The sequence below is a fragment of the Palaemon carinicauda genome, chromosome 5 (genome assembly GCF_036898095.1).
Source record: "Palaemon carinicauda isolate YSFRI2023 chromosome 5, ASM3689809v2, whole genome shotgun sequence".
NCBI classification, from domain to species: domain Eukaryota; kingdom Metazoa; phylum Arthropoda; class Malacostraca; order Decapoda; family Palaemonidae; genus Palaemon; species Palaemon carinicauda.
Genome location: NC_090729.1, coordinates 98,771,002 through 98,797,489, shown reverse-complemented (window position 1 = coordinate 98,797,489; position 26,488 = coordinate 98,771,002). Strand labels below are relative to the sequence as shown.

Below are 26,488 nucleotides of genomic sequence, written 5' to 3'. Positions count from 1 at the left end.
GTTCCAGAAGGACGTGATGATGCTCATTCCTTAGCACTGCTGGTGGAAGGCGCGTTGATCCCCGGAAGATCGTCACCTGCAACCTGAGGGTTCCTGTGTCTCACAGGAACCCTCAGAGGGTTGAGGGTTAAGGGACGACGAGGTCCCAGGATGGAGAGAGGGTTCATCATCAGCAAGGGGTCGGAGAGGCGAACGCGAACGATCTCCTCATCCACACGTAGAAGGGCCAGGGGAAGGCGACAGGAGGACCTCACACAGCTCCAGAGCGTGAGATGCTGATAGCTCCGGAGACGGATCCCTCGTGGCACCACGCTGAAGAAGGTGCCGCAGCTCCCCCTTCGAATGCGGTCCTGAAATCCCTAAAGACGACCACACCTGAAACAGATCCGAAAGGGAGAAAGGCTAGCCACCGGCTAGAGGAGAAGTTGCTCCTCTAGGGGAAGCAACCACCACCCCCAGTACACTGGGGTTGCCAAGGAGACAAGCAATCTGCAGTCCTACTCGCGCGTTCCTCGTGAGAGCTTGCGCGAGAATGAGCTTTTGAGAGAGATTTGGGGGTGCGAGAAGAACAGCAACACGCACCACTCGCCCGAGGGAGAACGATCGCGCTTGGTCTTCTTCCTACACCGCCCAAACTTCTTTCACTGGGAGGCAGACCGCTCCTTACGCTCCCTACACAACGATGGTCCCACACGCAGCACCCTCTCGCCCTGGACACGTTCACATGGTGAAGGCAATCGCAAAATAAGACGCACACCTGCAAAGAGAAAGCAAAGAATTAAAAAGTCCAATGACAGTCAGGAGGACAGCGGACACGTCCGATCTCTACTGAGCCAAAAGAAAAAGTGACGTCTCACTGCTGTGAGAGTATATATAGAGGCTGCCACCCCGCTAAGCGGTTAGGCAGGGTTGCCACCTCGCAATTAAAGTCTAATGGGTACTTTCAGCTGCCGTTGAAAGAATATCCACATAAATAACGGAAGGTTTGTTAGTATGGGAACAAAAGACATTTACATAACATATAACCTACAAGCTAAAATAAAACCTAAATATAAACAACATAAGATTGTAAACTAATGCCCAAAAATATTGAAAGTAATAAAAGTCAAAGAAATGCTGTATAGATGTGTACCATAAGCAAGTCTATGTAATTTATGTAGATTCATGATTACATTATATGGCTTACATAATCTTCATCAATAACTGAAAAATTTGCTAGCCACATTTGATAAATAAAATTTCAAAACAAAAAGCAGAGTATAAAATGAGAAGCTGCCAAATAGCTAAAAAAAAATTTACAGTAATGTCTTGAGCAAAAAGATTGCAAACAGCACTCACTAGAACCAATTATGCAGTAAACTGCATTTTTCGCATTTAAACTTTCAATATCCAAGGACACTTGGAAAGTGTGTAGTACGTAATTGCATTTAAAAAATGTAAACCACAAAATTCTACAATAAATTCAGTTAACCCCTTCGCTACGAACCCATGGATCTGCTACTGAAGCTATATACGAGATTTGTCACCATCGATATCTTGCTTGCTTGCTCTATAAAGAGCTACATTTACATGATTATTTGATTTACTGTTGATTACAAAATAAATTTTTCAAAAGTTTGCTTTATTCTCCACTGGCTTTCACTCTAAACAACCAAAATGTTTTTCCATTCATTGTGAAATGATTAAAGAATTTAAAAAAAAAAATAGTTTCATACAACTATCTCCAAATAATGGTATTCATTGAAGTGACTAGGCCATTCCATTATAATTCCACGATAGATAGCCGTCAAAAGATATAAAACTACTCATTAGTAATAATGAACTTTACATTGTATTGAAATTTAATGAGAATAACCATTTATTTCCTTTGACACAAGAAGTATTCTATAGTTTATAATTATAAGGTATGGTGAAGCACTACGAGCTTGTGTAAAAAAAAAAAAAAAAAAAAAAAAAAAAAAAAAAAAAAAAAAAAAAAAAAAAAAAAAAAAAATAAAAACACATATTTATTGAAGTGATCATGTTATTCCGTAATTATTCCCAGATAAATAGTTGTCAAAAGATATAAAACTACGACAGTAATAATGGACTTTACGTTATACAGAAATATAATGGAAATATCCATTTGTTTCCTTTGACACAAGAAGTATCCTATAATGTATAATTTATAAGGTATGTATACAATATACAAATACGAATCAACAAAAAAATGATGACAAAATCTGAATATATTTTTGTGAGAGAGAGAGAGAGAGAGAGAGAGAGAGAGAGAGAGAGAGAGAGAGAGAGAGAGAGAGAGAGAGAGAGAGAGAGAGAGAAATTCAGTTCATTGGACATAAGGTTTGTTCATTTGACTGTCTGTCATTCCACATTGCATGTGACTGACACTATGAACTGGATCATTCCTGTTTTGGGTATTTCACGAGCCTGGTAATAGACTGTGGATGTAAGAATATGACGAATACTGCGTAGAATGCCAATAAAGGGAAATAATCACAATAGGCTAACTTTAACTCGTGAAAACAATGAACAATAGTAATATGTAATATATAAAACTTGAAGATGATATTATTTTGTAGAAATGATAGTTGAGAAAAAAAGGAATAAAATATGATAAAAGATAAATCTTGTCTTCTGTCAGCAATTTGTATTACTGGTAAGTTTTCGTCTCATAGGTGGAACTTGTAGTCGAAGGTGGGGAGACTTTCTCTGCGATTTGAACACTGTGACAACATAGAAAAACAATAAAATAGACCTTACATAATTATGAATAAGGACTAGAATCACAAGTATTTTGGTTGGTGATGAGGTTAGATGTGAATAAAATACAATAGACCTTCCATAATCATAAATAAGGTTGGCTGAAGATAGGAGGAGGGGCTAATGTTAGGGAGAGAATTTTTAGTGAAATTTCCCCGTGTGAAAAATTGTGATATACAACCATGTGCTATACTCTTTTGTGGCTTATAAAAATGATGATAATAATAATAATAATAATAATAATGAAGATGGCGTATCCCGACGTCACGGTGTGTATTACCAGTTATGTTTTGACGTGTACCAACGTCATAGTAGCGAAGGGGTTAAAAGACTATGCAATTCCACATACATGTCTCATGTTTGGCTTTTAACTAATTAACAACAGTTTTGTAGCTAAAACTTCCTAGTTCCTATCACTTTTAAAAATCACTTTCATATTCCTCTTCAGACATGATCTTCTTATTCATCATCACTTTAATGAGACTTCTGGAAAAAAAATATAATAAATTAGAGTAGACTGGATATAATAAGCAGTTTCAATATTAAAATTTCTCATTTCTATACTCGGCTGGTGTTCATATTGCTTTTGTCTCTGGAAGCTTAGAATATCAACGTTACTCTATGAAATTTTTCAAGTTTTCTTTCCTTCCAACACACTAATGCCTCTAGCTAAGCAATGAAAGCAGTTTCTAACAATAACTACATGCTTCAGATGTCAGCTAGTTTCTTCACTCTAAAAGTCAAAATACTTCCCCTCTGCTCCTCCACTTATGATGTAAGTTTTTTGTTTCTTTTTATACTGATTTTAGTGTTTTGATATCTCTTTCCCGGGTTTGTTAGCAATTCTAACACTGTATTGCATAAAAATCACAGATTTCAATAGTATTTTTATTTTTCCTAACAATACAAATGCGAGTCCTTTAATAGGAGTATAATTTAGTGAAGCTGGAAAACTTTAACTATTAAAAATATAACTAGGTGTTGGTAGTTACCAGCAGGTGACTCACCAAGTACCCACTTTGACCTTCACCTAGTGCTTGTGAGGCAGATGAATAACTTGAAGGACTAAGGTTTGTGTAGTAAGGAAAAATACAAATTACTTTTAAAATTTGTGACCTGTTCCTACACGAATACAAACGTTCATCCTTTAATAGGAGACATCCTTATGTGGGAGCGAGTCCCTTTCACCAAACTAGCTGGCCAAAATCCCCTGATGTCTATGCAAGCTGACCACTTTGGAGCAGTGATGACTCAAAACCTATTTTTCATGACACTATAGGCAAGGTATTGTCTAATGCCACACAGTCATAAAAAAATTTGTATCCTTGTAGGACACCGTGTCTGCATTGTAAATAATAGTAAATTGTTGGATTTACATCACTATCCACTCTTCCCCTCGTTAAAAGAATGGGTGAATGAAAACCTCTATTTTAGTCGCAATAGAAAAGGTACTCATTTACCCCTTTGCTAAAAGGCAGCGGATCTGCTGCTCAAGCTATACAGTATAGGCAATTTGTTATCATTAAATATACAGTACTTCCTCACTTAATCTATAAAAATGTTATTTTTATTAGTAAAATAAATTTTTGAATATACTTACCCGATAATCATGTAGCTGTCAACTCCGTTGCCCGACAGAATTCTACGGGAGGGATACGCCAGCTATCACAATACTAGAAGGGGGTGTACTCACCAGCGCCACCTGTGGCCAGGTACTACAGTACTTCTTGTTGACACCTCCTCAATTTTTCCTCGGTCCACTGGTTCTCTATGGGGAGGAAGGGAGGGTCAATTAAATCATGATTATCGGGTAAGTATATTCAAAAATTTATTTTACTAATAAAAATAACATTTTTCAATATTAAACTTACCCGATAATCATGTAGCTGATTCACACCCAGGGGGGTGGGTGAAAACCAGTGTACAAGATTAAAGGATAGCTAAGTATCCCGTATTTCATATAATCAGTTATCTCAAAATAACAATGAAATAATAAGTACCTGGTAAGGAAGACGACTTGAACCGTTACTCTGCCTTTTTTTTAAGTTCGTCTTCCTTACTGAGCGCAGCGTTCCTCTTAGGAGGCTGAATCAACTCTAAGGTGCTAAAGTATATAGGGCTACAACCCCTACTAAAGGACCTCTACACAACCTCTAACCCAGGCGCTTCTCAAGAATGAATTGACCACCCGCCAAATCAAAAAGGATGCGGAAGGCTTCTTAGCCTACCGTAACAACCATAAAAACAACAATAAAAGCATTCAAGAGAAAGGTTAAAAAAGGTTATGGGATTAAGGGAATGTAGTGGCTGAGCCCTCACCTACTACTGCACTCGCTGCTACGAATGGTCCCAGGGTGTAGCAGTTCTCGTAAAGAGACTGGACATCTTTAAGATAAAATGATGCAAACACTGACTTGCTCCTCCAATAGGTTGCATCCATTATGCTCTGCAGAGAACGGTTTTTATTAAAGGCCATCGAAGTAGCTACGGCTCTCACTTCGTGGGTCCTTACCTTCAGCAAAGCAAGGTCTTCCTCCTTTAAGTGAGAATGGGCTTCTCTAATCAGAAGCCTTATATAATACGAAATCCCGTTTTTGGACATGGGCCTCGAAGGTTTCTTGATTGCACACCATAAGGCTTCTGACTGTCCTCGAATAGGTTTTGACCTATTAAGATAAAATTTCAGAGCTCTGACAGGGCAAAGAACTCTTTCTAGCTCGTTACCTACCATGTTGGAGAGGCTAGGTATTTCAAACGATCTAGGCCAAGGACGTGAAGGAAGTTCATTCTTAGCTAAGAATCCGAGCTGTAAAGAACATGTTGCAGATTCGGATGTGAACCCAATGTTCTTGCTGAAGGCATGAACCTCACTGACTCTTTTAGCTGTTGCAAGGCAGACGAGAAAAAGAGTCTTGAGGGTAAGGTCCTTGAAGGAAGCTGACTGGAGAGGTTCGAACCTAGGTGACATAAGGAACCTTAAGACTACGTCTAGATTCCAGCCTGGAGTGGGTAGACGACGTTCTTTAGAAGTCTCAAAAGACTTAAGGATGTCTTGAAGGTCCTTGTTGGAAGAAAGGTCCAAACCTCTGTGGCAGAGAACTGAAGCCAACATACTCCTGTACCCTTTAATCGTAGGGGCTGAAAGGGATCTCTCATTCCTAAGATGTAATAGGAAGTCAGCTATTTGGGTCACAGAGGTATTGGTAGAGGAAACTGCATTGGCTCTACACCAGCTCCGGAAGACTTCCCACTTGGATTGGTAGACTCTACGAGTGGATACCCTCCTTGCTCTGGCAATCGCACTGGCTGCCTCCTTCGAAAAGCCTCTAGCTCTAGCGAATCTTTCGACAGTCTGAAGGCAGTCAGCCGAAGAGCGTGGAGGTTTGGGTGCAACCTGTCTACGTGAGGTTGACGTAGAAGGTCCACTCTTAGAGGGAGAGTCCTGGGGACGTCGACCAGCCATTGTAGTACCTCTGTGAACCATTCTCTTGCAGGCCAAAGGGGAGCAACCAGCGTCAGCCGTGTCCCTTCGTGCGAGATGAACTTCTGAAGGACTTTGTTTATGATCTTGAACGGTGGGAATGCGTAAAGGTCGAGATGGGACCAGTTCAGCAGAAAAGCATCCACATGAACTGCTGCTGGGTCTGGAACTGGGGAACAGTACAAAGGAAGTCTCTTGGTCATGGAGGTGGCAAACAGATCTATTGTCGGCTGACCCCACAAGGTCCAAAGTCTGTTGCACACGCTCTTGTGGAGGGTCCATTCCGTGGGGATGACCTGATCCCTTCTGCTTAGGCGATCTGCTGAGACGTTCATGTTGCCCTGAATGAACCTCGTAACTAGGGTGAGGTTTAGACTTCTTGACCAAATGAGGAGGTCCCTTGCTATCTCGTATAGGCTCCTCGAATGGGTCCCTCCTTGCTTGGAGATGTAAGCCAAGGCTGTGGTGTTGTCGGAGTTCACCTCCACCACCTTGCCTAGCAGGAGGGACTTGAAGTTCAATAGGGCTAAATGAACTGCTAGTAGCTCCTTGCAGTTGATGTGGAGCGTTTCCTGTTCCTCGTTCCACGTTCCCGAGCACTCCCGTCCGTTCAAGGTCGCGCCCCAGCCCGAGTCCGATGCATCCGAGAAGAGATGAAGATTGGGGGTCTGAATCGCCAACGATAGGCCCTCCCTGAGAAGGAGATTGGTCTTCCACCACAAGAGAGTGGTCTTCATCTCTTTGGTGACTGGGATAGAGACTGCTTCGAGAGTCAAACCCTTGTCCCAATGAGCTGCTAGATGGAATTGAAGAGGGCGGAGGTGGAGTCTCCCTAGCTCGACGAACAGGGCCAACGATGAAAGGGTCCCTGTGAGACTCATCCACTGTCTCACCGAGCAACTGCTCCTCTTCAGCATGCTCAGGATGCAATCTAGGGCTTGGCTTATCCTTGGGGCCGATGGAAAAGCCCGAAAATCCTGACTCCGAATCTCCATTCCCAGGTACACAATGGATTGGGAGGGAATGAGCTGGGACTTTTCTAGATTGACTAATAGACCCAGTTCTTTGATCAAGTCCAAAGTCCAGTTGAGACTCTCCAGACAGCGACGACTCGTGGAGGCTCTCAACAGCCAGTCGTCTAAGTAAAGGGAGGCTCTGATGTCCGATAAGTGGAGGAATTTTGCTATATTCCTCATCAGATGCGTAAACACCATAGGAGCTGTGCTTAGGCCAAAACACAGGGCTTGGAATTGGTAGACAACCTTTCCAAAAACGAATCTCAGGAAAGGTTGGGAGTCTGGATGAATAGGAACGTGAAAGTATGCATCTTTCAGGTCCAACGAGACCATCCAGTCCTCCTGCCTGACCGCTGCTAGGACCGACTTCATCGTCTCCATCGTGAACGTCTGCTTGGTGACATAAGCATTGAGCGCGCTGACGTCCAGCACCGGTCTCCAACCTCCTGTCTTCTTGGCCACCAGAAAGAGACGGTTGTAGAAGCCCGGGGATTGATGGTCCCGGACTATAACCACTGCCTTCTTCTGTAACAGGAGCGACACCTCCTGGTGCAACGCTAGCCTCTTGTCCTTTTCTTTGTAGTTGGGAGAGAGGTTGATGGGAGATGTGGTCAGAGGGGGTTTGCGGCAGAATGGTATCCTGTAACCCTCCCTCAGCCAACTGACAGACTGGGCGTCTGCACCTCTCTTTTCCCAGGCTTGCCAGAAGATCTTGAGTCTGGCTCCTACTGCTGTCTGGAGAGGAGGAGAGTCAGTTTTTGCCTTTAGAAGCCTTGGAACCTTTCCTAGACTTGCTCCTGGAAGAGTCTGGACGGGAGCTTCCTCGGCTGGGGGCTCTACCACGAAAGGGCGGAATAAACCTCGTAGCAGGAGTATCAGCCACTGGGGTGCGATAAGTCCTGGGGACTGAGGTAGCAACCTTAGTCTTACGAGCAGATGAGGCCACAAGATCATGGGTGTCCTTTTGTATCAGGGCCGCAGACAAGTCCTTAACAAGCTCTTCAGGAAACAGGAACTTAGAGAGCGGAGCGAAAAGGAGTTGAGACCTTTGACAAGGTGTGATGCTGGAGGAAAGGAAGGAACAAAGCTGCTCCCTTTTCTTAAGCACTCCTGACACAAACATTGAAGCAAGCTCGCCAGATCCATCCCTAATAGCCTTATCCATGCAGGACATTAAGAGCATGGCTGAGTCCTTGTCCGCAGGGGAGGTCTTCTTGCTAAGGGCCCCCAGGCACCAGTCTAGGAAATTGAACATCTCAAAGGCTCTAAATACACCCTTAAGGAAGTGATCTAGATCGGAGAAGGTCCAGCAAACCTTAGAGCGCCTCATTGCTGTTCTACGAGGAGAGTCTACCAAACTTGAGAAGTCAGCCTGGGCAGAGGCAGGTACTCCCAAGCCTGGTTCCTCTCCTGTGGCATACCAAACGCCCGCTTTAGAAGTGAGCTTAGTCGGAGGAAACATAAAGGAAGTCTTTCCTAGTTGCTGCTTAGACTGCAACCACTCCCCTAAAATTCTTAACGCTCTCTTAGAGGACCTTGCAAAGACGAGCTTAGTATAAGTTGACTTGGCTGGCTGCATGCCCAGCGAAAACTCAGATGGCGGAGAGCGGGGGGTAGCAGAGACAAAATGGTCTGGGTATACCTCTCTGAAAAGAGCCAAGACCTTACGAAAGTCAATAGGAGGCGGAGAAGACTTGGATTCATCCACGTCTGATGAGGGATCCAGGTGTGCAGCCTCATCATCAGAAACCTCATCACCAGAGTGTAGCGAAGTGAGAGGTAAGGTATGCTGAACAGCAGAATCTGCACGAGCGGGAGCAAAAACGCTTGTGGTTTCATCCTCAAGTCTCTGTTGAGGCAACACCTGAGGCTCAGGCTGCAAAGGCTGGTCAAAAGAAGTAGCAGAAGGTAGGCGCATGGGTGGAGGAGGCTGACTCCTGGCATGAGTGTCTTGACTCAAGAGTTGCGCTTGCTGTAAGGTTGGTGGATGCGCAGTAGCAGGTTCCTGAGGAACGAGTTGAGGTTCCTGAGGTGTGAGCTGCGAGCGTTGAGGTAGTGGCTGCGCAGAACGCAGTAATTGTCTCGCGAGTTGAGGTTCCTGAGGCGCAAGGCTAAGGTGTTGAGGCTCTCGCCTTGAGGAGGGTTGAGGTCGCTGCAGCGAGAGCTGAGGAGTCTGCCTCATGGATGGGAGAGGTTGTTGTACCTCAAGAGAGTGTTGCCTCACTGGTGGAACCGCAAGAGGAAGCGGAGGAAGTAAGGTATAAGCTTCCTGTTCCCATTGCTGAGGTTGCCTTAAGGAAGGCGGAGGTAGCTGCACACCGCTGGAAACTGGCAACTCAGTACGTGGTAAGGTATCCTGAGGAGCCTCAACATCGTACGCCTGGCAGACAGGACTGCGGTTAGGCGGAGCGATCGCAGGAGGAGGTGTAACCTTCTCAGCCTGACACTCACGCATCAAGACCGCAAGTTGTGACTGCATGGACTGCAGTAGAGTCAACTTGGGGTCGGCAGACACTAAGGTCTGCTGAGGCAAAGCCTTAACAGAAGAGATCTGTTGCGGCAGCACCTTACTCCTCTTAGGAGGTGTGCATTCAACTGATGACTGCGGCGAGTCAGAGCTGATCCAATGACTGCAGCCAGGTTGTAGAGCTCTTGAGGTTTGGACTCTGCGTTTGAGCGGTCTTGAGACCTGAGTCCAACGTTTCCTCCCTGACAATTCTTCAGCAGACGAGTAAAAGACGGGCTCAATCGTCTGCGGGTGGGAGTGACGGTCTCTGGAAGACACGCCCGCAACCACCGAGGATACTTCTGTGCGCCGATCAAGGCCTGCCGAACCCTTTTGCCCTTCGACATTGCTTCTCCCCTGGGCTTGGGAGCTTGCAAGAGGTCCCGGACTGGGAGGACGACTGGCACGCACAGAAGTACCCTCACGCACCACACTGACACTGACACTAGCACTTGGCACTGCACTGACACTAGCACTCGTCACAGCACTGGCACTATTACCACCCACTGCACTCTTGACCTTAAGTTCCTTGACTTCGGCCATAAGAGACTTATGATCACTAACCACCGACTCCACTTTGTCACCTAAAGCCTGAATGGCACGCAAAACAACAGACATATCAGGTTGAGGGCAAATAGTAGGTTCGGGGGTAGCCACTACAGGGGGAGGAAAAGGTAGGGGATCATGAGGTGAGGAAAAAAGTGAAGAGCGAGAAGAACTCCTCCTAACTCTCTCTCTCTCTAACTTGGTTGAATACTTAAGAAATCGGACAAAATCAAGTTCCGAAAGTCCGGCGCATTCCTCACATCGATCTTCCAACTGACAGGGTCTTTCCCTACAGTCAGAACAAGCGGTGTGAGGATCTACCGAGGCCTTCGGAATACGCCTATTACAAGACCTACATCGTCTATGGGGTGGGGCTTGTGAAATGTCAGACATCTTGAATCAAAGAGTTAGCCAAGTGGGGATTCCAAATCAAGCAAAAAGATCGTTAACCATTAATCAGAACTAAAAAATAGCTATCTAAGCTAATATAGAAGTTTTCCAGTAAAGCGACAGCCGAAATCTGAGAGAAATACTTCACCAAAAGCCGTGAAAATACTCCAAGATCATAAGCGTATCCCAGAACGTCTTGCCGGAAGCACGACAGAGGAAAAATTGAGGAGGTGTCAACAAGAAGTACTGTAGTACCTGGCCACAGGTGGCGCTGGTGAGTACACCCCCTTCTAGTATTGTGATAGCTGGCGTATCCCTCCCGTAGAATTCTGTCGGGCAACGGAGTTGACAGCTACATGATTATCGGGTAAGTTTAATATTGAAAAAGCTACATTTCCATCTTTATTTGTTTTACTGTTGATGGCAGAATACACTTTTCAAAAGTTTGCCTACTCTCCACTGTATTTCAATCTAAAAAACTGAAATGTTTTACCATTCATTGTGAAGTGATTATAAAATAATTTCTAAGAAATTGTTTTATGTAACTATCTCTAAATTATGGTAAAGAACTGTGATTTTATGTGTAAACAAAAACTATATTCATTGAAGTGACTTCGTTATTCCATTATAATTCCCCAATAAATAGCTGACGACAGATTTAAAACTACTTGTTGGTAATAATGAACTCTACATTGTACAAAAATATGATGAAAACATCCATTCATTTCCTTTGATACAGTTAGTATTCTATAATTTATAATTACAAGGTACAGTAAAGCACCAAGATGTTAAGTGAAAAAAACTATATATTTATTGAAGTGACTATGTTATTCTGTAATAATTCCACAATAAAGAGCTGTGGGTCACGTCATGCAGGTAGTGGGATGTGAATGTAGTTTGACGTTTCCACACCCCAACTTGAAGAACCTGCGTCACTGAGAAGTTTCTCTTGAATGCCAGGGACGTAGCTACACCCCTGACAACATGAGCTCTGGGGCGACGTGAAGGAGGAGGGTCTGGATTCAGTGCATAGTCTATGACCTAGCGAATCCATGCTGATATGGTGTTCTAGGTGACTCTCCTCTTGGTCCTTACTGTGTTGACGAAGAGTGCAGGCACACAAGGACGGGCTGCGGCTGTTCTCTTAAGGTACAACCTCAAACTCCTCACTGGGCAGAGTAAGAGATGATCAGGGTCATCTGTTACAGAACGAAGACTTGAAATCCGGAAGGAGTCGAATCGTGGATCTGCTACTCCCGGGTTCCGAGTCTTAGCAATAAACTCAGGGACGAAGCTGAACGTTACCTCTCCCTATCCCCTTGAATGGGCGAAGCCAAAGCTAGCAGGAACACCGTGGTTCATAGGGAGGTCTCTTAAGAGACCTGAGAACTCGAACCACAGGCAAGTTCATAACTCCATATGAGTAAGAAAAGTTCTAGCGATGAAGAAATGTCCATTCCTTTCAGTCTAAAGGCGAGGCTTAAGGCTGAGTGATAGCCTTTTACCGCCGGGAATGACAGGCGCATTTCTTCACGCAAATTTACAAGATACTCTGCTATTGCTGGAATAGTGGCATCGAGAGGACAGATACCCCTTCCACGACACCAACCACAGAAGACTTTACACTTTGCCTGGTACACTGCTGCTGATGACTTTCGCAGGTGTCCAGACCTCCTGATCGCAACTTGTTGCGGAAATCCTCTCTGAGAGAGGGGATGCTGGATAGTCTCCAGGTGTGAAGTCGTAGCGAAGTTACGGTTTTGTGGAATATGTTGGCATGTGGTTGTTTGAGTAGATCGTGTCGTGGAGGGAGTTCTCTTGGGGGCTCCATTATGAGTTGCAGAAGGTCTGGAAACCACTCTGCGTGATGCCATAGCGGAGCTATGAGGATCATTGAAAGGTTGACTGATGTTCTGGCTTTGTTGAGTACCTTCCTAATCAGACAGAACGGGGGAAAGGCATAAACGTCGATGTTATCCCACCGTTGTTGGAATGCATCTTGCCAAAGAGCCTTGGGGTCTGGGACTGGGGAACAATACAACGGGAGCCTGAAGTTCAGGGCAGTTGCGAAGAGGTCCACTACCGGAGAACCACACAAAGTACGACTTTGTTGGCTACTAAATGATCCAAAGACCACTCGTTACTCACTATCTGAGATGCTCTGCTCACGTTGTCGGCGAGCACATTCCTTTTGCCGGGAATGAAGCGTGCCGATAGTGGTATCGAGTGGATCTCGGCCCATCTCAGTATCTCTACTGCTAGATGGGATATAAGTGCTGCGAAAAAGTACCTCCTTGCTTGTTGATGTAAGCCACTACTGTGGTGTTGTCGCTCATCACCACCACTGAGTGGCCCACCAGGAACTTTTGGAACTGTTGAAGGGCCAGAAAGACAGCCTTCATCTCTAGGAGATTTACATGAAGGAACTTTTCTGACTCTGACCAGACGTCTGAGGTCGTGTTGTGCATCACGTGAGCCCCCCACCCTTTTTTTTGAAGCGTCTGAGAACAGCATCAAATCCGGGGGGGGGGGGGGGGGAGAAGATCCACTACCTTTCGAAGATTCTCGTCTGCCACCCACCACTCGAGGTCCGTTAGCTCCGCGGATCCCATGGGGATCCAGATGTCCGGGGAATCGAGTTTGATTTCCCAGGCCCTTGAGTTGCCACTGGAGGGATCTTATCCTGAGGCGACCATTAGGAACTAAACGGGCCAATGATGAAAGGTGACCAAGGAGATGTAACCACGTCTGGGATGCGAGTTCTTCTCGTCTGAGGAAGGGTCTTGCAACCTTCCTCAGCCTTGCTATTCTGTCGTCTGATGGGAGGGCTTTATGGAGATTGGTGTCTATTATCATGCCTAGGTATACCAGTCTCTGCGTAGGAAGCAGGGATGACTTCTCGTGATTTACCATGATCCCCAGATCTTGGCAAAGTCTCAGATTGATTGATTGATTGAAAGTTTTCTGGTATCCTGACATCTAATGTCATTGACGCCGATAGCATTTATCATACAGTGAGCCCTCGTTTATCGCGGTAGATAGGTTCCAGACCTGACCGCGATAGATGAAAATCCGCGAAGTAGGGACACCATATTTACGTATTTATTTAACATGTATATTCAGACTTTTAAAACCTTCCCTTGTACGTAGTACTGTTAACAAACTACCCTTTAATGTACAGAACACTTAATGCATGTACTACAGTACCCTAATGTAATGCAATGAACCATCAGTAAGAGCAGATATTACTAATTACAGCATTAATGGAATTAACGAAATACGTAATTGGGGTCTTCATATATCGCGGTATTTTCGAAATTTCCGGAAAATCCGCGATATATGTATATACATGCGTTATGAAAAAAATCCGCGAAGTGGTGAATCCGCGATAGTCGAACTGCGAAGTAGCGAGGGCTCACTGTATATGCAAAATAAAAGAGAATTGTATTAAAACCATAAAAGTTTAGGACACATCATGTCCAAGAATCTTGGCAAGGATGAACCTGCCATCCTCACCTCGAGCCTCAAACAGATATCTATTTCTTAAGTAATTATAATCAGGGGATTCAGTCAACAAATGCCTCACTGTTAAAGGTACTAAACAGTCCTCGCAATACGGTTGGTGCTGGCCCTTCAGCAGAAACTTGTGTGTCAACCGTGTGTGACCAATACGAAGACGACAAAGAGACGTCTCCCATTTTCAGGGTATCATGTTAAACCTCCAAGGTGATATGATACTTATTACTTCCCTCATTTTATTGCCATCTAGACTATCCCAGTGCTGTTGCCATTTATTACAAACCAATTTCTTGATGTAAGGTAGGAAATCATTACAGGGAATGGGATACCTTCTTGGTAGCAACTCGGATGCAGCATTCTTCGCCAGTAAATCTGCCTTCTCATTCCCAGACACACCTACATGTGCTGGAACCCAACAAAATCAAACTGTTATACCTCTCCGTCCAATAATAAAAATCCATTCTAAAATCTTTAAAACTAGAGGGTTACTAGAATTAAAAACTTCTAAAGCTTGAAGAACACTCCTTGCATCACTAAAAATTGTAAAATTACCCTCCTTTTCCAAAGCTATTTTCTCAATAGCAGTTAGTGTGCCATACAGTTCGGCAGTAAATATGGAAGCTGTTAGAGGAAGTGCACCTCTACAACTAAAATCATTACTATGAACTCCAAATCCAACGCCTATATCAGATTTGGAGCCATCAGTATATATAAAAGTCGATCCCCTATGTTCTGCAACATGTTCTATAAAAAGTGACCTGGATTCTAATAAAGTATTTACAAAAAGATACGTCAGGTAATTTCCATGGAGGCGTTGATGATACCTTAAATGGAAGCACCTTACTTCTAATTATATCCAGACTGTTTAATAACTGTTTCACCCGAAACCCATAATGTTGAGGAGATTTTGGGTGCAACTCAAAGTATGTTGAGTGGCTTACACGGCTTGTCTGAAAGGCTAAAGAATTAGGGAGTCTTTGCAATCTAAACCAATACCGAATAATAGCAGACATTCAGTAAATGTCTAAAGGTAATTCTCCAGCATCAACAATGAGACTTGGGATAAGTGAGGTTCTTAATGCTCCTGTGGACAATCTAATACAAGCATGATGTATTGAATCTAATATCTTTAACCGGCTTGGGGTGGCTGAGGAGTATATTTCACATTCATAACTGATTTTAGAAAAAATCAAGGCCTTGTATAATTTTAAGATAGTACTATAGCAGTCTGCCCCCATGATGTATGGGACAATACTGTACTTATAAATTATTTAGAGCCTCGAGACATTAGCTTTTAATGCTTTCAAGTGAGAAACCCATGTAAGCCTACAATCATATATCAAACCTAAAAATTTAGCTTCACTTAAACATGGTATCCGTTGACCTTTAATGTATATATCCGGGTCTTTCATGGCACGACGGAACTGTGCTCTACACTTTTTGTATGTTATCAAATTTTCATCCGTACTGCGTCTACACAATCTAGTCAGAGATTTTCAGGTGGCTCTGTGCAAGGCTGTTAATTCTGAAGACCACCATGGGACTGGTCATCTTTTGAATAGTCCTGTAGTTTTGGGAATTGAATTGATTCCTGTCGTATGGAGAGTTCCACTCAGTAGCTCTAGGGCATCATCAATATTTTCAAACTGTTCTGCACTACCCTCGATTTCACTTAGCTCACGAAATTTAATGGACAATGGTAGTTTTACTTGTCGAGAACATAAATCCATTCATATCGGCCTACTGGATAATTTTGTCAATAGAGAGTTGTATTTTTCTCTCAACCATTGCCATTCTAGCTCCAGCAAATGATATTGAGAGATCATCCACAAATAATGTTGAGAGAACATCCTGGGGAATGACTGAGGATATACCATTAATTGCTAGTGCAAATAGGGTTACACTCAGCACACTCCCCTGAGGAACTCCTTCCTGACACTTACTCTCTGAAAGAGTTTCCCCCACTCTCACTTGAAAAACTCTATGCGAAAGAAATGACTGAATAAATAGAGGTAGTTCTGCCTTCAATCATAATTCATGAATTGTATTAAGTACAGTGGTACCTTTACATACGAATTTAATTCGTTCCACAACCGACTTCGGATGTAGAAAATGTTCGGATGTAGAAACGAATTTTCCCATAAGAATACATGGTAATTCATTTAATTCGTTCCTCAGCTTAACAACCCATAATAAATCCTTAATAAATGGCTACACATAATTACACATAACAATAACATAACTGCATAATATGAAAGAAGCACGTAAAAAAGATAATTATAAAGAAATAATAAATAAAAAATGTGTTTTATTGCCACTTTACCTTAGAGACAGGCCAACGCAGGTGTAGGATTTGCTATGCCAGGAGGAGACGGACGATCGGCGAGAAGGTAGACATGGTGTTAACATGTTCTTTAAATAAATACTCTCTCTCTCTCTTGTTCTTCTACACTGTTAGTGTTAGAGACGTCTATTAATTTTTAGAGAGAGAGAGAGAGAGAGAGAGAGAGAGAGAGAGAGAGAGAGAGAGAGAGAGAGAGAGAGAGAGAGAGAGAGAGAGAGAGAGATATTAAACAAAAATGTGTTGTGTACATACGATTTTTAACAGCGTTAACGAGTTGAAAGACAGTTAAATGTAACTAAAAAAACAATATCAGCGAATCTGAATTCCTTTATTAACTAAAACAAATATTGATACAAACACACTCGTGTGCGTATGCGCAAACACACACACACACACGAGGAGACACGATCGGCGAGGAGGTAGAGATGGTGACTGCGATAACATACCGTAACTTACACTACGGAAATTTTAATCTAACTTAGCTTATTTTCATTTTTTTTTATTTTTATATTTCATATTTTTTACATATTTTTTTCTTTTGATTTTTTATTTTCATCACTTTCAGTGACGAGTTACGGTATGTTATCGCAGTCACCATCTCTACCTCCTCCCCGACCGTCTCTCTTACTGCGTAGCAATTCTTGCACCTGTGTGTGTGTGTTTGTGCATACGCACACGAGTGTGTTTGTATCAATATTTGTTTTAGTTAATAAAGGAATTCAGATTAGCTGTTATTACTTTCTTAGTTACATTTAATTGTTTTTCAGCTCGTTGACGCTGTTAAAAATCATATGTACTCTAAGCACATTTTTGTTTAATCTCTCTCTCTCTCTCGGAAAAAAAATAATAGACGTATCTAACACTATAATAGCGAAGAAGAACGAGAGAGAGAGAGAGAGAGAGAGAGAGAGAGAGAGAGAGAGAGAGAGAGAGAGAGAGAGAGAGAGAGAGAGAGAGAGAGAGAGATTTTATTTAAAGAACATGTTAATGCTATGTTTAGAGAGAAACAGAAAAAGAGAGAAATCTTATTTAAAAGAGCTTGTTAATGCTATCTTGGTTTTCTTTGCTTCACTTTTTTCTTTCTTTCTGTTCATCACGCTGGCCCTTCTCACAAATGATCGTTGCCAACAATCTCTTTGTCCTTTATCCCTATCAACAAAAGGCGTTCTCACGCTGGCCCTTCTCACAAATGATCGTTGCCAACAATCTCTTTGTCCTTTATCCCTATCAACAAAAGGCGTTCTATCTCTTCCCGGGTATTGCTACGATGTCTTATAATAATGGTAATCCCCTTCGATGGTTATTTGCTTTAATGGCTGCCTTCAGCTTGATGATCCTCGAGATCATAGGCCTATTCCGGCCATATTGTTTAGCCATACAGTATCACTCACATGCACACTGCTCTCATGTTTTTCTATAATTTCTTGCTTCAATTCTAATGAAAGAATTGCCTTCTTCCTGTACTGAAACTTAGCTTCTTAGGCACCATGATTATAGGTAAAATAAAAAAGGAAATGTGAGAAAAGGAAGAAAATAAGCACTGTTGATAACAGACCAAACAGAGGACAACCACACGATACACACAAGAACAGAAAACTGAGCACTCGACGCTCAATGCCGTAATGTTTACTTCGTATGTTGGAGCAACACTTCGGATGTCGAGGCAGAAATTTGGTCGAATTTTACTTCTTATGTTGGAAAATTCGTATGTTGGGACATTCGTATGTAGAGGTACCACTGTATACCATATCTCCATGTGGTATCATATGCCTTTTCAAGATAAAAAAAAAAGAAAAACTGGCACATGGTGCTGTTTGGAAGCAACTGCTTCGTAGTGATGACCTCCTTTACCTTACTACCTTTACTGGCGTAAAACAAGTTGACCATATAAGGATCAGAAGGAATAGGACCTTCAGCACACGATCAGGGTGGAGGTGATCTCTGTACCCGACTCCAAATGAAAAACCCGACGAGGGTTCCACGGGGATCCTAGGTGTTGTCTTGACTGCGACAGTCGCAGGTTGTGACGGTGTAGGAGCCACATTCAGTGTCTTCAGGAGGGTGGTCATGAAAGTGTTCACCACTGGACAAAGCTCTGAACCTCTAGGTAAACCCTGGAATTCCCTAGGAGAGTGTCCTTTGGGTGGAACTCTAGGAGCTCCAGTCGATGGAGGTGATAACCTCCGAGGCAGAGGAACACGAAGGTCCGGACTAATAGGAACTTTCGCGAACCTATTAGGGGGCTCCTTGAACCCTTCTGGGAAGGGTGTCGGTCTTCCACTGGAGATGGATGACGCAGAGGGACGAGGCAAAGGTGTTGGTACCGCACTTGCTTGCGGTTCTGACACATTTGCTCGCGGATCGCTCGAAGAAATCGCCGATTTTCTCATGAAATCACGCGATTCACACACAAAATAGCGAGTTTCACGCGTCAACTGATGTGATTCACGAGCAGATGTGAACACAACAGGAGCACTAGGAGCCACAGACGAAGAGGAAGATTAAACTCCTTCCTGCTGCGCAGAGAAGCACCTATGTCCGACGAAGTCAGCAGAGGAGGCCTCTGATTAGGGACTACTCTAGTTGGGGTTGGCGAACGCTTTGCTAGAACTCCCCAGGTGGTAAAAGGCACTGGGGGTTTAGACGAATGGTCATTATCATTTTCAGGTCCGGTCCAAGGTCATTTGGAAGGTCTGCTTGAGGGACTACATGCTAATGGACTGCTCGTACGCCTACCTCTACCTCTAGACGAGGAACGTCTAGGCCTTGATCACGAACGAGCGGTTCGTGATCATGAACAACAGCATCTAGTTCTCGTTCAAGAACAGCGTGAACGTCGGGAATACCTAGCTCGCGAACGTGAGCTTCGGCCTTGCGATCGAGAACATGAACGGTACACTCGCAAGCGAGAACGCCGCCCTAGTGAACGGGAGCATCGTCCTCACGAGTGCGAGCGGCGTTCTCATAATTTAGATCATACAGATCTAGAACATGGGCGTCTGGACCTAAGTCTAGACTTTGCTTGTGATCGTGTAGAACGCGATCACGAAACTCGTCCTTGTGAAGAGGAACGCCTTCAAAGAGAGCGTTGAGACCTGTGGTCTCATTAGCGTGAGCACCTTCTAGAAGATGAGCGCTTGGATTGTGATGACATTCAATCCATAAGATTTTCCAATCGTCGCGAACAGCGATCAGAGGAAGAGAGTTCAGAAGGGCGAGGCAATGGTGATGCTCGTCCTTTTGCGCTGCGAATGGTAGGAGCGCTGGTCCCTGGAAGATCAACACCAGGAATGAGAGTGGGTTCGTCGTCAGCAGGGGGCCGTTGGAGAGGCGAACGCTAACGATCACCTCATCCACGCGTGGAAGGGCCAGGAGAAGGCAACAGACGGACCTCACACAATTCCAGATCGTGAGATGTCGACGGCTCCGGAGAAAGGTCCTTCTTGGCTCCACGCTAAATGGCTCGCCAGCAGCTGGAGAAGTCACTAGGGGAAGCAATAACACCCCTACCCAGTACCCCGGGGTTGCCAAGGAGTTAATAGATCAGCGCTCCTACTTGATCGTCCCTCGTAAGAGCGCGAGTGAGAAGGAGCTTTTGAGAGAGATTTGGGGGTGTGAGAATAAGAAGAACGCGCTCTGCTCGCCCCTGAGTGAGAACGGTTGCGCTTCGTCGTCTTCTTCCTGCACTGCCCAAATTTCTCCCATTGGGAGGCAGACCCCTTCCTACACTCTGCGCAGGGCGAACCCTGCTCGCATCGATGCCTTTGGCAAGTAGGACACAAAGAGTGCGGGTCCGTCTCCAACGACGACATGAAGGTCTCGCATGCGGCAACCTTGCGCCCTGGACAAGTTCGCATGATGAAGGCCATTGCAAGAGAAGACACCCACACCTGAAAAGAAAAAGCAAAATTGAATAAGTCCAATGACAGTCAGGAGGAGAGCGGACACGTCCGATCTCAACTGAGCAAAAAGAAAAAGTAACGTCTCTCACTGCTATGAGTTTTTATATAGGCGGCCGGGTACCCACCAACCACCCCTAGCCCACCCGCTCAAGCGGTTAGGCAGGGTTGCCACCTCGAAATTAAAGTCGAATGGCTACCTCCAGCTGCTGCGGAAAGATAATTCACCTAAATAAAAGGTTTGTTTGTATGGGGACAAACTTGAGACAAAAAATCCAAGTTACATAATTTTACCACACCTCATGTCGCTCTCTTTAGTGATTCAATAACAATGAAGTACTGTGTATACTATAGTTCACAGAGAAGCTTATTAATGTAAGTATCAGGTTTTCATAAAATGATAGCAGGTTGTAAATATTTCCGTGTTCAGTATGTGTTGTATAGGGAATATATAAGTCCCTTTATAGGGCAAAATTCAGAACTATGTCAAAAATCGACACATCGGTTCTCTGGGAACCAATTAACGACTTAGGGTGGGGTATTACTGCAGTTTGGATTAATTTTTGTGAAAAAAACTGATTTTTTACATTGGGCACCAACTGTAATATTTTTCATCTTGGTCTAAACACTTGAGAAATATTTGACTAGCACTAACAGTAAACATTAATATATACCACCTAGATATGTTATAAAAAAATATGGAAATTAGTCTACCTTTGGTGTCTCCCATGCTTGTGCAACATCGCTATCATTATAATCCTCATCTTCAGTACTGCTTTCTTTATCACTGGACTCTTCGGCAGTGGTTCTCAGTTTGTGTACGTTAGTCTCCGGTTCTTTATCACTGCTGTCAGAAACATCCTCTTCTGAAGATTCATTGTCACTCATACCACTTTCAGAACTCTGTTCCATCTCCTTTGTATTAAGTACTTTACTATCTCTTTTCCTAAATTCTTCTGACTTCTGTATTCCTTCAAGAGTACCAAACTCCTTTTTCCTAACCACATAAATTGGATATTCGTCATTGGGAAATTCCTGTTCAAAAATATCTTCTTTAAAAAAGATGTAATGCTCTTTTCTTTTGAAGCCAAGGTACATTTTTGCAACATCACCCAATTGTCTCACATACTGCAGTAATGCAGCTTTATATATTGCTCGATATTCTTGACATCTCTGGGTATATTTCGATTTAGCTTCTTCTGATAAAGACTTCCAAGCTAAGGAGCAAGCTTTTTCCATTTCCTTTGCATTACTATATTTCTCACTTCTTTGCTTCTTAAACTTGACACTAAATAATTTAAATGGAGTGGATGCAGGCTTTTCAGGCTCATTATTAAATTTTGGCTTTGCCATACATACTTCAACTTTATGTTTAAAATCAAAATTCCCTCCTACATTCTCAGACTTTACATTATGGTTTTCAAAATAAGTTTCCAAAACCAAAACTATATCTTCACTAAGACTTTCTTTCCACTCTTTGTAAGACTGTTCATACATTCCCTGTAATTTCCTTAGTTTAACTTTGTATTTAGCTTTCCGTTCGTCAGACAGTTCTCTGTACATGGAGCTTATTTTCATCAAAAAATTTTTGGACTCAATAACTGTAAGGTCTCCTTTCTTTTTTAATTCTTCATGGAAGATACTCAACACACTAGTTACCTTTTTAGGCATACCCAAATACTCAAAATATTGCTCAAATAATTTGCGACTTTCAAGTTTCACCATCGGTTGGTCAAAGTTAGGATGTGATTCCTTATATGACTTGTAATTAGAAACATATGTTGTCAGTTCTTTAAAGGATTCAAGAATATAAGGAATTTTCTCATCAATCTTCATTTCATTAAACAACTTTCTACATTTGTTCTTTAGTTCTATTCCTTGGGAGCCTCCCTTCTCTATTTCAGAGAAATAATAAATTGAAAAAGGACTTTTAGGTGCATCAGGGGGCAAATCCATTGCCTTTCTAAATTTCAGAACTTCATTTTCATACATACTTTCATAGTACTTCCTTTCTTTCTTGGATAACTCAGACCATGCAACATTAGCCTTTGAACGAAGCTCACTGGAGGGAAACTCAGACTTGTGTTTCTTACAGTAATCAAGGACGAACCTTAATTTTGCAGATAATATTTTCTTAAGTCGTGAATGGCTGTCAGAAGCTACTTCCTTAGCTTCCTGAAGAATCATTGACAAAGTTTTATATTTTGAAATTTTCCTTATCAATGTATTTACCACTTCACTGCACTCTTCTGGAGTTCGGTTCCCAATTGCTATGTTTCCCCAATTAATTTTACGAAGTGTTGTCATATATGGTGCATTATCTTTAGGATCTAACTTACTAATTAAACTGTCAATAAGTGAAAGTTCTTCATCTACAGACCAAAAATCTTGTTGGTTCGTAGCATAGCCATTTTCCTCAGCAGGTATCTTTTCTGAGTTATTTTCTTTATGAAAGCTTTTTCTTTTTCCTTTATTATTTTTTTTTGCATTTGATTGCGAAATTACTAAATTTTCTTCTGTGGGAGATTTTACACCATCAAAATTACTTTTCTTTTTATGTTTTGATCTCATATCAGAATTGATTTTAAATGGGGACTCTAGAACACTCTCCATTTCAGTGTTACCTAAAATGTCTCCAGACATGCTAAGATTTTCCTGACCTCTTGACTTCTTCCTCTTCCTTTTTGGTGATGAATCTGGAACAATAAAAACAACACACATAATGAAGAGTAAAAAACAGATCAAGTAAATAGATAATCTATGCTTCATGTAATCTACAACATCACAGTCAAAGAATTATGTTAAAAAACAACTTCCAAAATCTGTGTTTCAGGATTCAAGTGACTAGAAAAGAACCTAAAACTAATTGCAGAAAACTCACATAGCTACCATTACAAAAATCTCAATATGAAATCTAAATAATTAAGCCTTCTTTTGAAGTTGTCATTTTAGATAAAAAATGAAATTCAAATTCAGTTTAAGTACTTGGGGTCTGTTGTTGCAGCAAATGGTGGAGTGGAAGCAGATGTACATCAGAGAGTGAATGACGGTTGCAAAGTGTTGGGGGCAGTTAAGGGAGTAGTAAAAAAATAGAGGGTTGGGCATGAATGTAAAGATAGTTCTATATGAGAAAGTGATTTTACCAACTGTGATGTATGGATCAGAGTTGTGGGGAATGAAAGTGATGGAGAGACAGAAATTGAATGTGTTTGAGATGAAGTGTCTAAGGAGTATGGCTGGTGTATCTCGAGTAGATAGGGTTAGGAACGAAGTGGTGAGGGTGAGAACGGGTGTAAGAAATGAGTTAGCAGCTAGAGTGGATATGAATGTGTTGAGGTGGCTTGGCCATGTTGAGAGAATGGAAAATGGCTGTCTGCTAAAGAAGGTGATGAAAGCAAGAGTTGATGGGAGAAGTACACGAGGAAGGCCAAGGTTTGGGTGGATGGATGGATTGAAGGGAGCTCTGGGTGATAGGAGGATAGATGTGAAAGAGGCAAGAGAGCGTGCTAGAAATAGGAATGAAGGGCGAGCGATAGTGACGCAGTTCCGGTAGGCCCTGCTGCTTCCTCCGGTGCCTTAGATGACAGCGGAGGTAGTAGCAGTAGGGGATTCAGCATTATGAAGCTTCATCTGCGGTGGATAACGGGGGAGGGTGGGCTGTGGCACCCTAGCAGTACCAGCTGAACTCAGTTGAGTCCCTTGTCAGGCTGGGAGGAGCATAAAGAGTAGAGGTCCCCCTTTTTGTTTTTGTTTCATTTGTTGATGTCGGCTACCCACCAAAATTGGGGGAAGTGCCTTGGTATATGGATGAATAAGATTTCTAATACAGTAATCAATTTAATATCAAATTGTGCTTTTTTATTTTTAAAAAGGGCTATTTAAATACATTTGATGGTCCGGTACCTTTGTTTCTATAGCCTTAGCGGATTATGGAAAGTCATCATACATGTAACTTACAATTTACAGTCAACTCTCATTAACGTTTAATTAAATTATGAAAACAGTAACGGATACAATATAAATTTTTCAAATATAATAAATGGTATGTCTGTCTAGTGTAGACCTTAAGTACCAAACTTTTCACATTTTAACTAAAGAACATGTCATTTACCTGCAATCAATAACTGTATTAACATTGCATTATTACTTTTAACAGCCCTAGTTTTAAGAAAGAAACTAACATCAACATATCATGCATTGTGGTGGGCAATTCGTGGAATCATGTTGGTGAAGAAATAAAATAAGGCTTTCGATTTCAATATCTGACCACTATTTTAGGAGGCAACATTATCACATTCTAAATAAATAAGATTTTAATTAAGTTAATTGTGCTTCATTAAAACAATTTTGAACTTTTGTTTTAAATTATTGGTGTATTTTAACAATTAACAATCAGTAGCTTTTTATTACTTTTGCTCGTCATCAGCTGATCTCAAACTGCTACTTTAAAGAATATGCTGATATACGAGGAAAAAAGTATCGTTTATATAATGTCCTAACTTACTTAACCCTGGAACGGTACGGTGGGTCGTCCGCGACCCCGAGCGTCAAAAAAAAAGAAGTTTTTCTCACGTGACTCACCCCCGTGACTGAATTTGTGGGTGATCGACCTGCAGTAGGTGTCTCGCCTACACGCTCTAGTAGTGTCCAGATGTGCATTGCTGTAGCTGTACTCCTTCCCCGATTTCTGAGACGCGTCGGGGTCGAGCGCGACCGAGTTTACCCTTCTAAGGTAATTTGCATAATTATCAAAGTTATTACGTATTATGAAATTGTCGTAGAATGGTGCAACTTGTATAGGTTATCAGTTGTGGAAAACCTTGGTGGATTGTTTGGCTACCATGTGCATGATTTTTTTTAGTTAAAATGTCGTTCATCACCACGAGGACCATTTTACCGCGAGTGCCCCTTTTTCATTTTTTTTTCCTTTTTTTGCCAAGTCATTTTTCCGTAAGATATTGCCAAGTAGTGTCGTAAAACTTTTGCTTTATTAGTGTTGGAAAGTGTGTCTAGATGATCTGGCTACCCATGCGTGACTTTGTTTTTGTCAGATACAACGTAGTTATTGGTATATTGGGTATTTAACTGCGGTTGCCAATTTCTGTTTTTTTTCAATATTTGTAAAAATTTACTACGTAGTAAGGAATTGCCGTATATTATTGATTTTTTTTTCATGAATATGTGTTAGAAAGTGTGCATTGATGGTTGGGCTAACACGTGCATGTCTTATTTTTTATCTGAGATGCCGTATATTAGAATGTTGGGCATTTTACCACGAGTGCCCCTTTTTCATTTTTTTTCATTTTTTTGTCAAGTCATTTTTCCGTAAGATATTGCCAAATAGTGTCGTAAAACTTTTGCTTTTTTAGTGTTGGAAAGTGTGTCTAGATGATCTGGCTACCCATGCGTGACTTTGTTTTTGTCAGATACGCCGTAGTTATTGGTATATTGGGTATTTAACTGCGGTTGCCAATTTCTGTTTTTTTTCAATATTTGTAAAAATTTACTACGTAGTAAGGAATTGCCGTATATTATTGATTTTTTTTTCATGTTTATGTGTTAGAAAGTGTGCCTTGATGGTTGGGCTAACACGTGCATGTCTTTTTTTTTTTTTATCTGCGATGCCGTATATTAGAATGTTGGGCATTTTTCCGCGAGTGCCCCTTTTTATTTGTTTTGCATCTTTTTGCTTAGTCATGTTACCGTAAGGAATTGGCAAGTAGTGTCGCAAAACCTATATTTTTATAGTGTTGGAAAGTGTTTCTAGATGATCTGGCTACCCATGCCTATCTTTTTTTATAGCCAGATATGGCGTATATATAGGTATGTGTTCGATTTTCCTGTGATTGCCATTTTTTCGTTTTTTCCCATTTCTTTCAAAATTACTTCGTACTAAGGAACTATCATAGAGTAATGATTCATTTATATGTTTATTTGTCGGAAAATGTGCCTTGATGGTTTGCCTAGCACGTGGCTGAATTTTTTTTTTCTGAAATGCCGTATATTAGAATGGCCATTTTTCCGCGA

The 26,488-nt window shown here is 42.2% G+C and overlaps 1 protein-coding gene across 2 annotated transcripts in view; it reads right to left on the bottom strand.

The window, feature by feature from the left end:
* Nucleotides 1–2,244: 2,244 nt before the first annotated feature.
* The window catches only part of LOC137641377 (nucleolar transcription factor 1-A-like), a 690,267-nt gene continuing 666,023 nt past the window's right edge, over nt 2,245–26,488 (bottom strand). For both annotated transcript variants that reach the window (XM_068373882.1, XM_068373881.1), the window contains exons 6-7: nt 21,176–23,157; nt 2,245–3,246 (exon numbers count right to left, since the gene is read on the bottom strand). In XM_068373882.1, the coding sequence (XP_068229983.1) occupies nt 3,235–3,246; nt 21,176–23,157 (1,994 nt within the window). In that variant the 3' untranslated portion in view covers nt 2,245–3,234. The remainder of the gene's footprint in view (nt 3,247–21,175; nt 23,158–26,488) is intronic.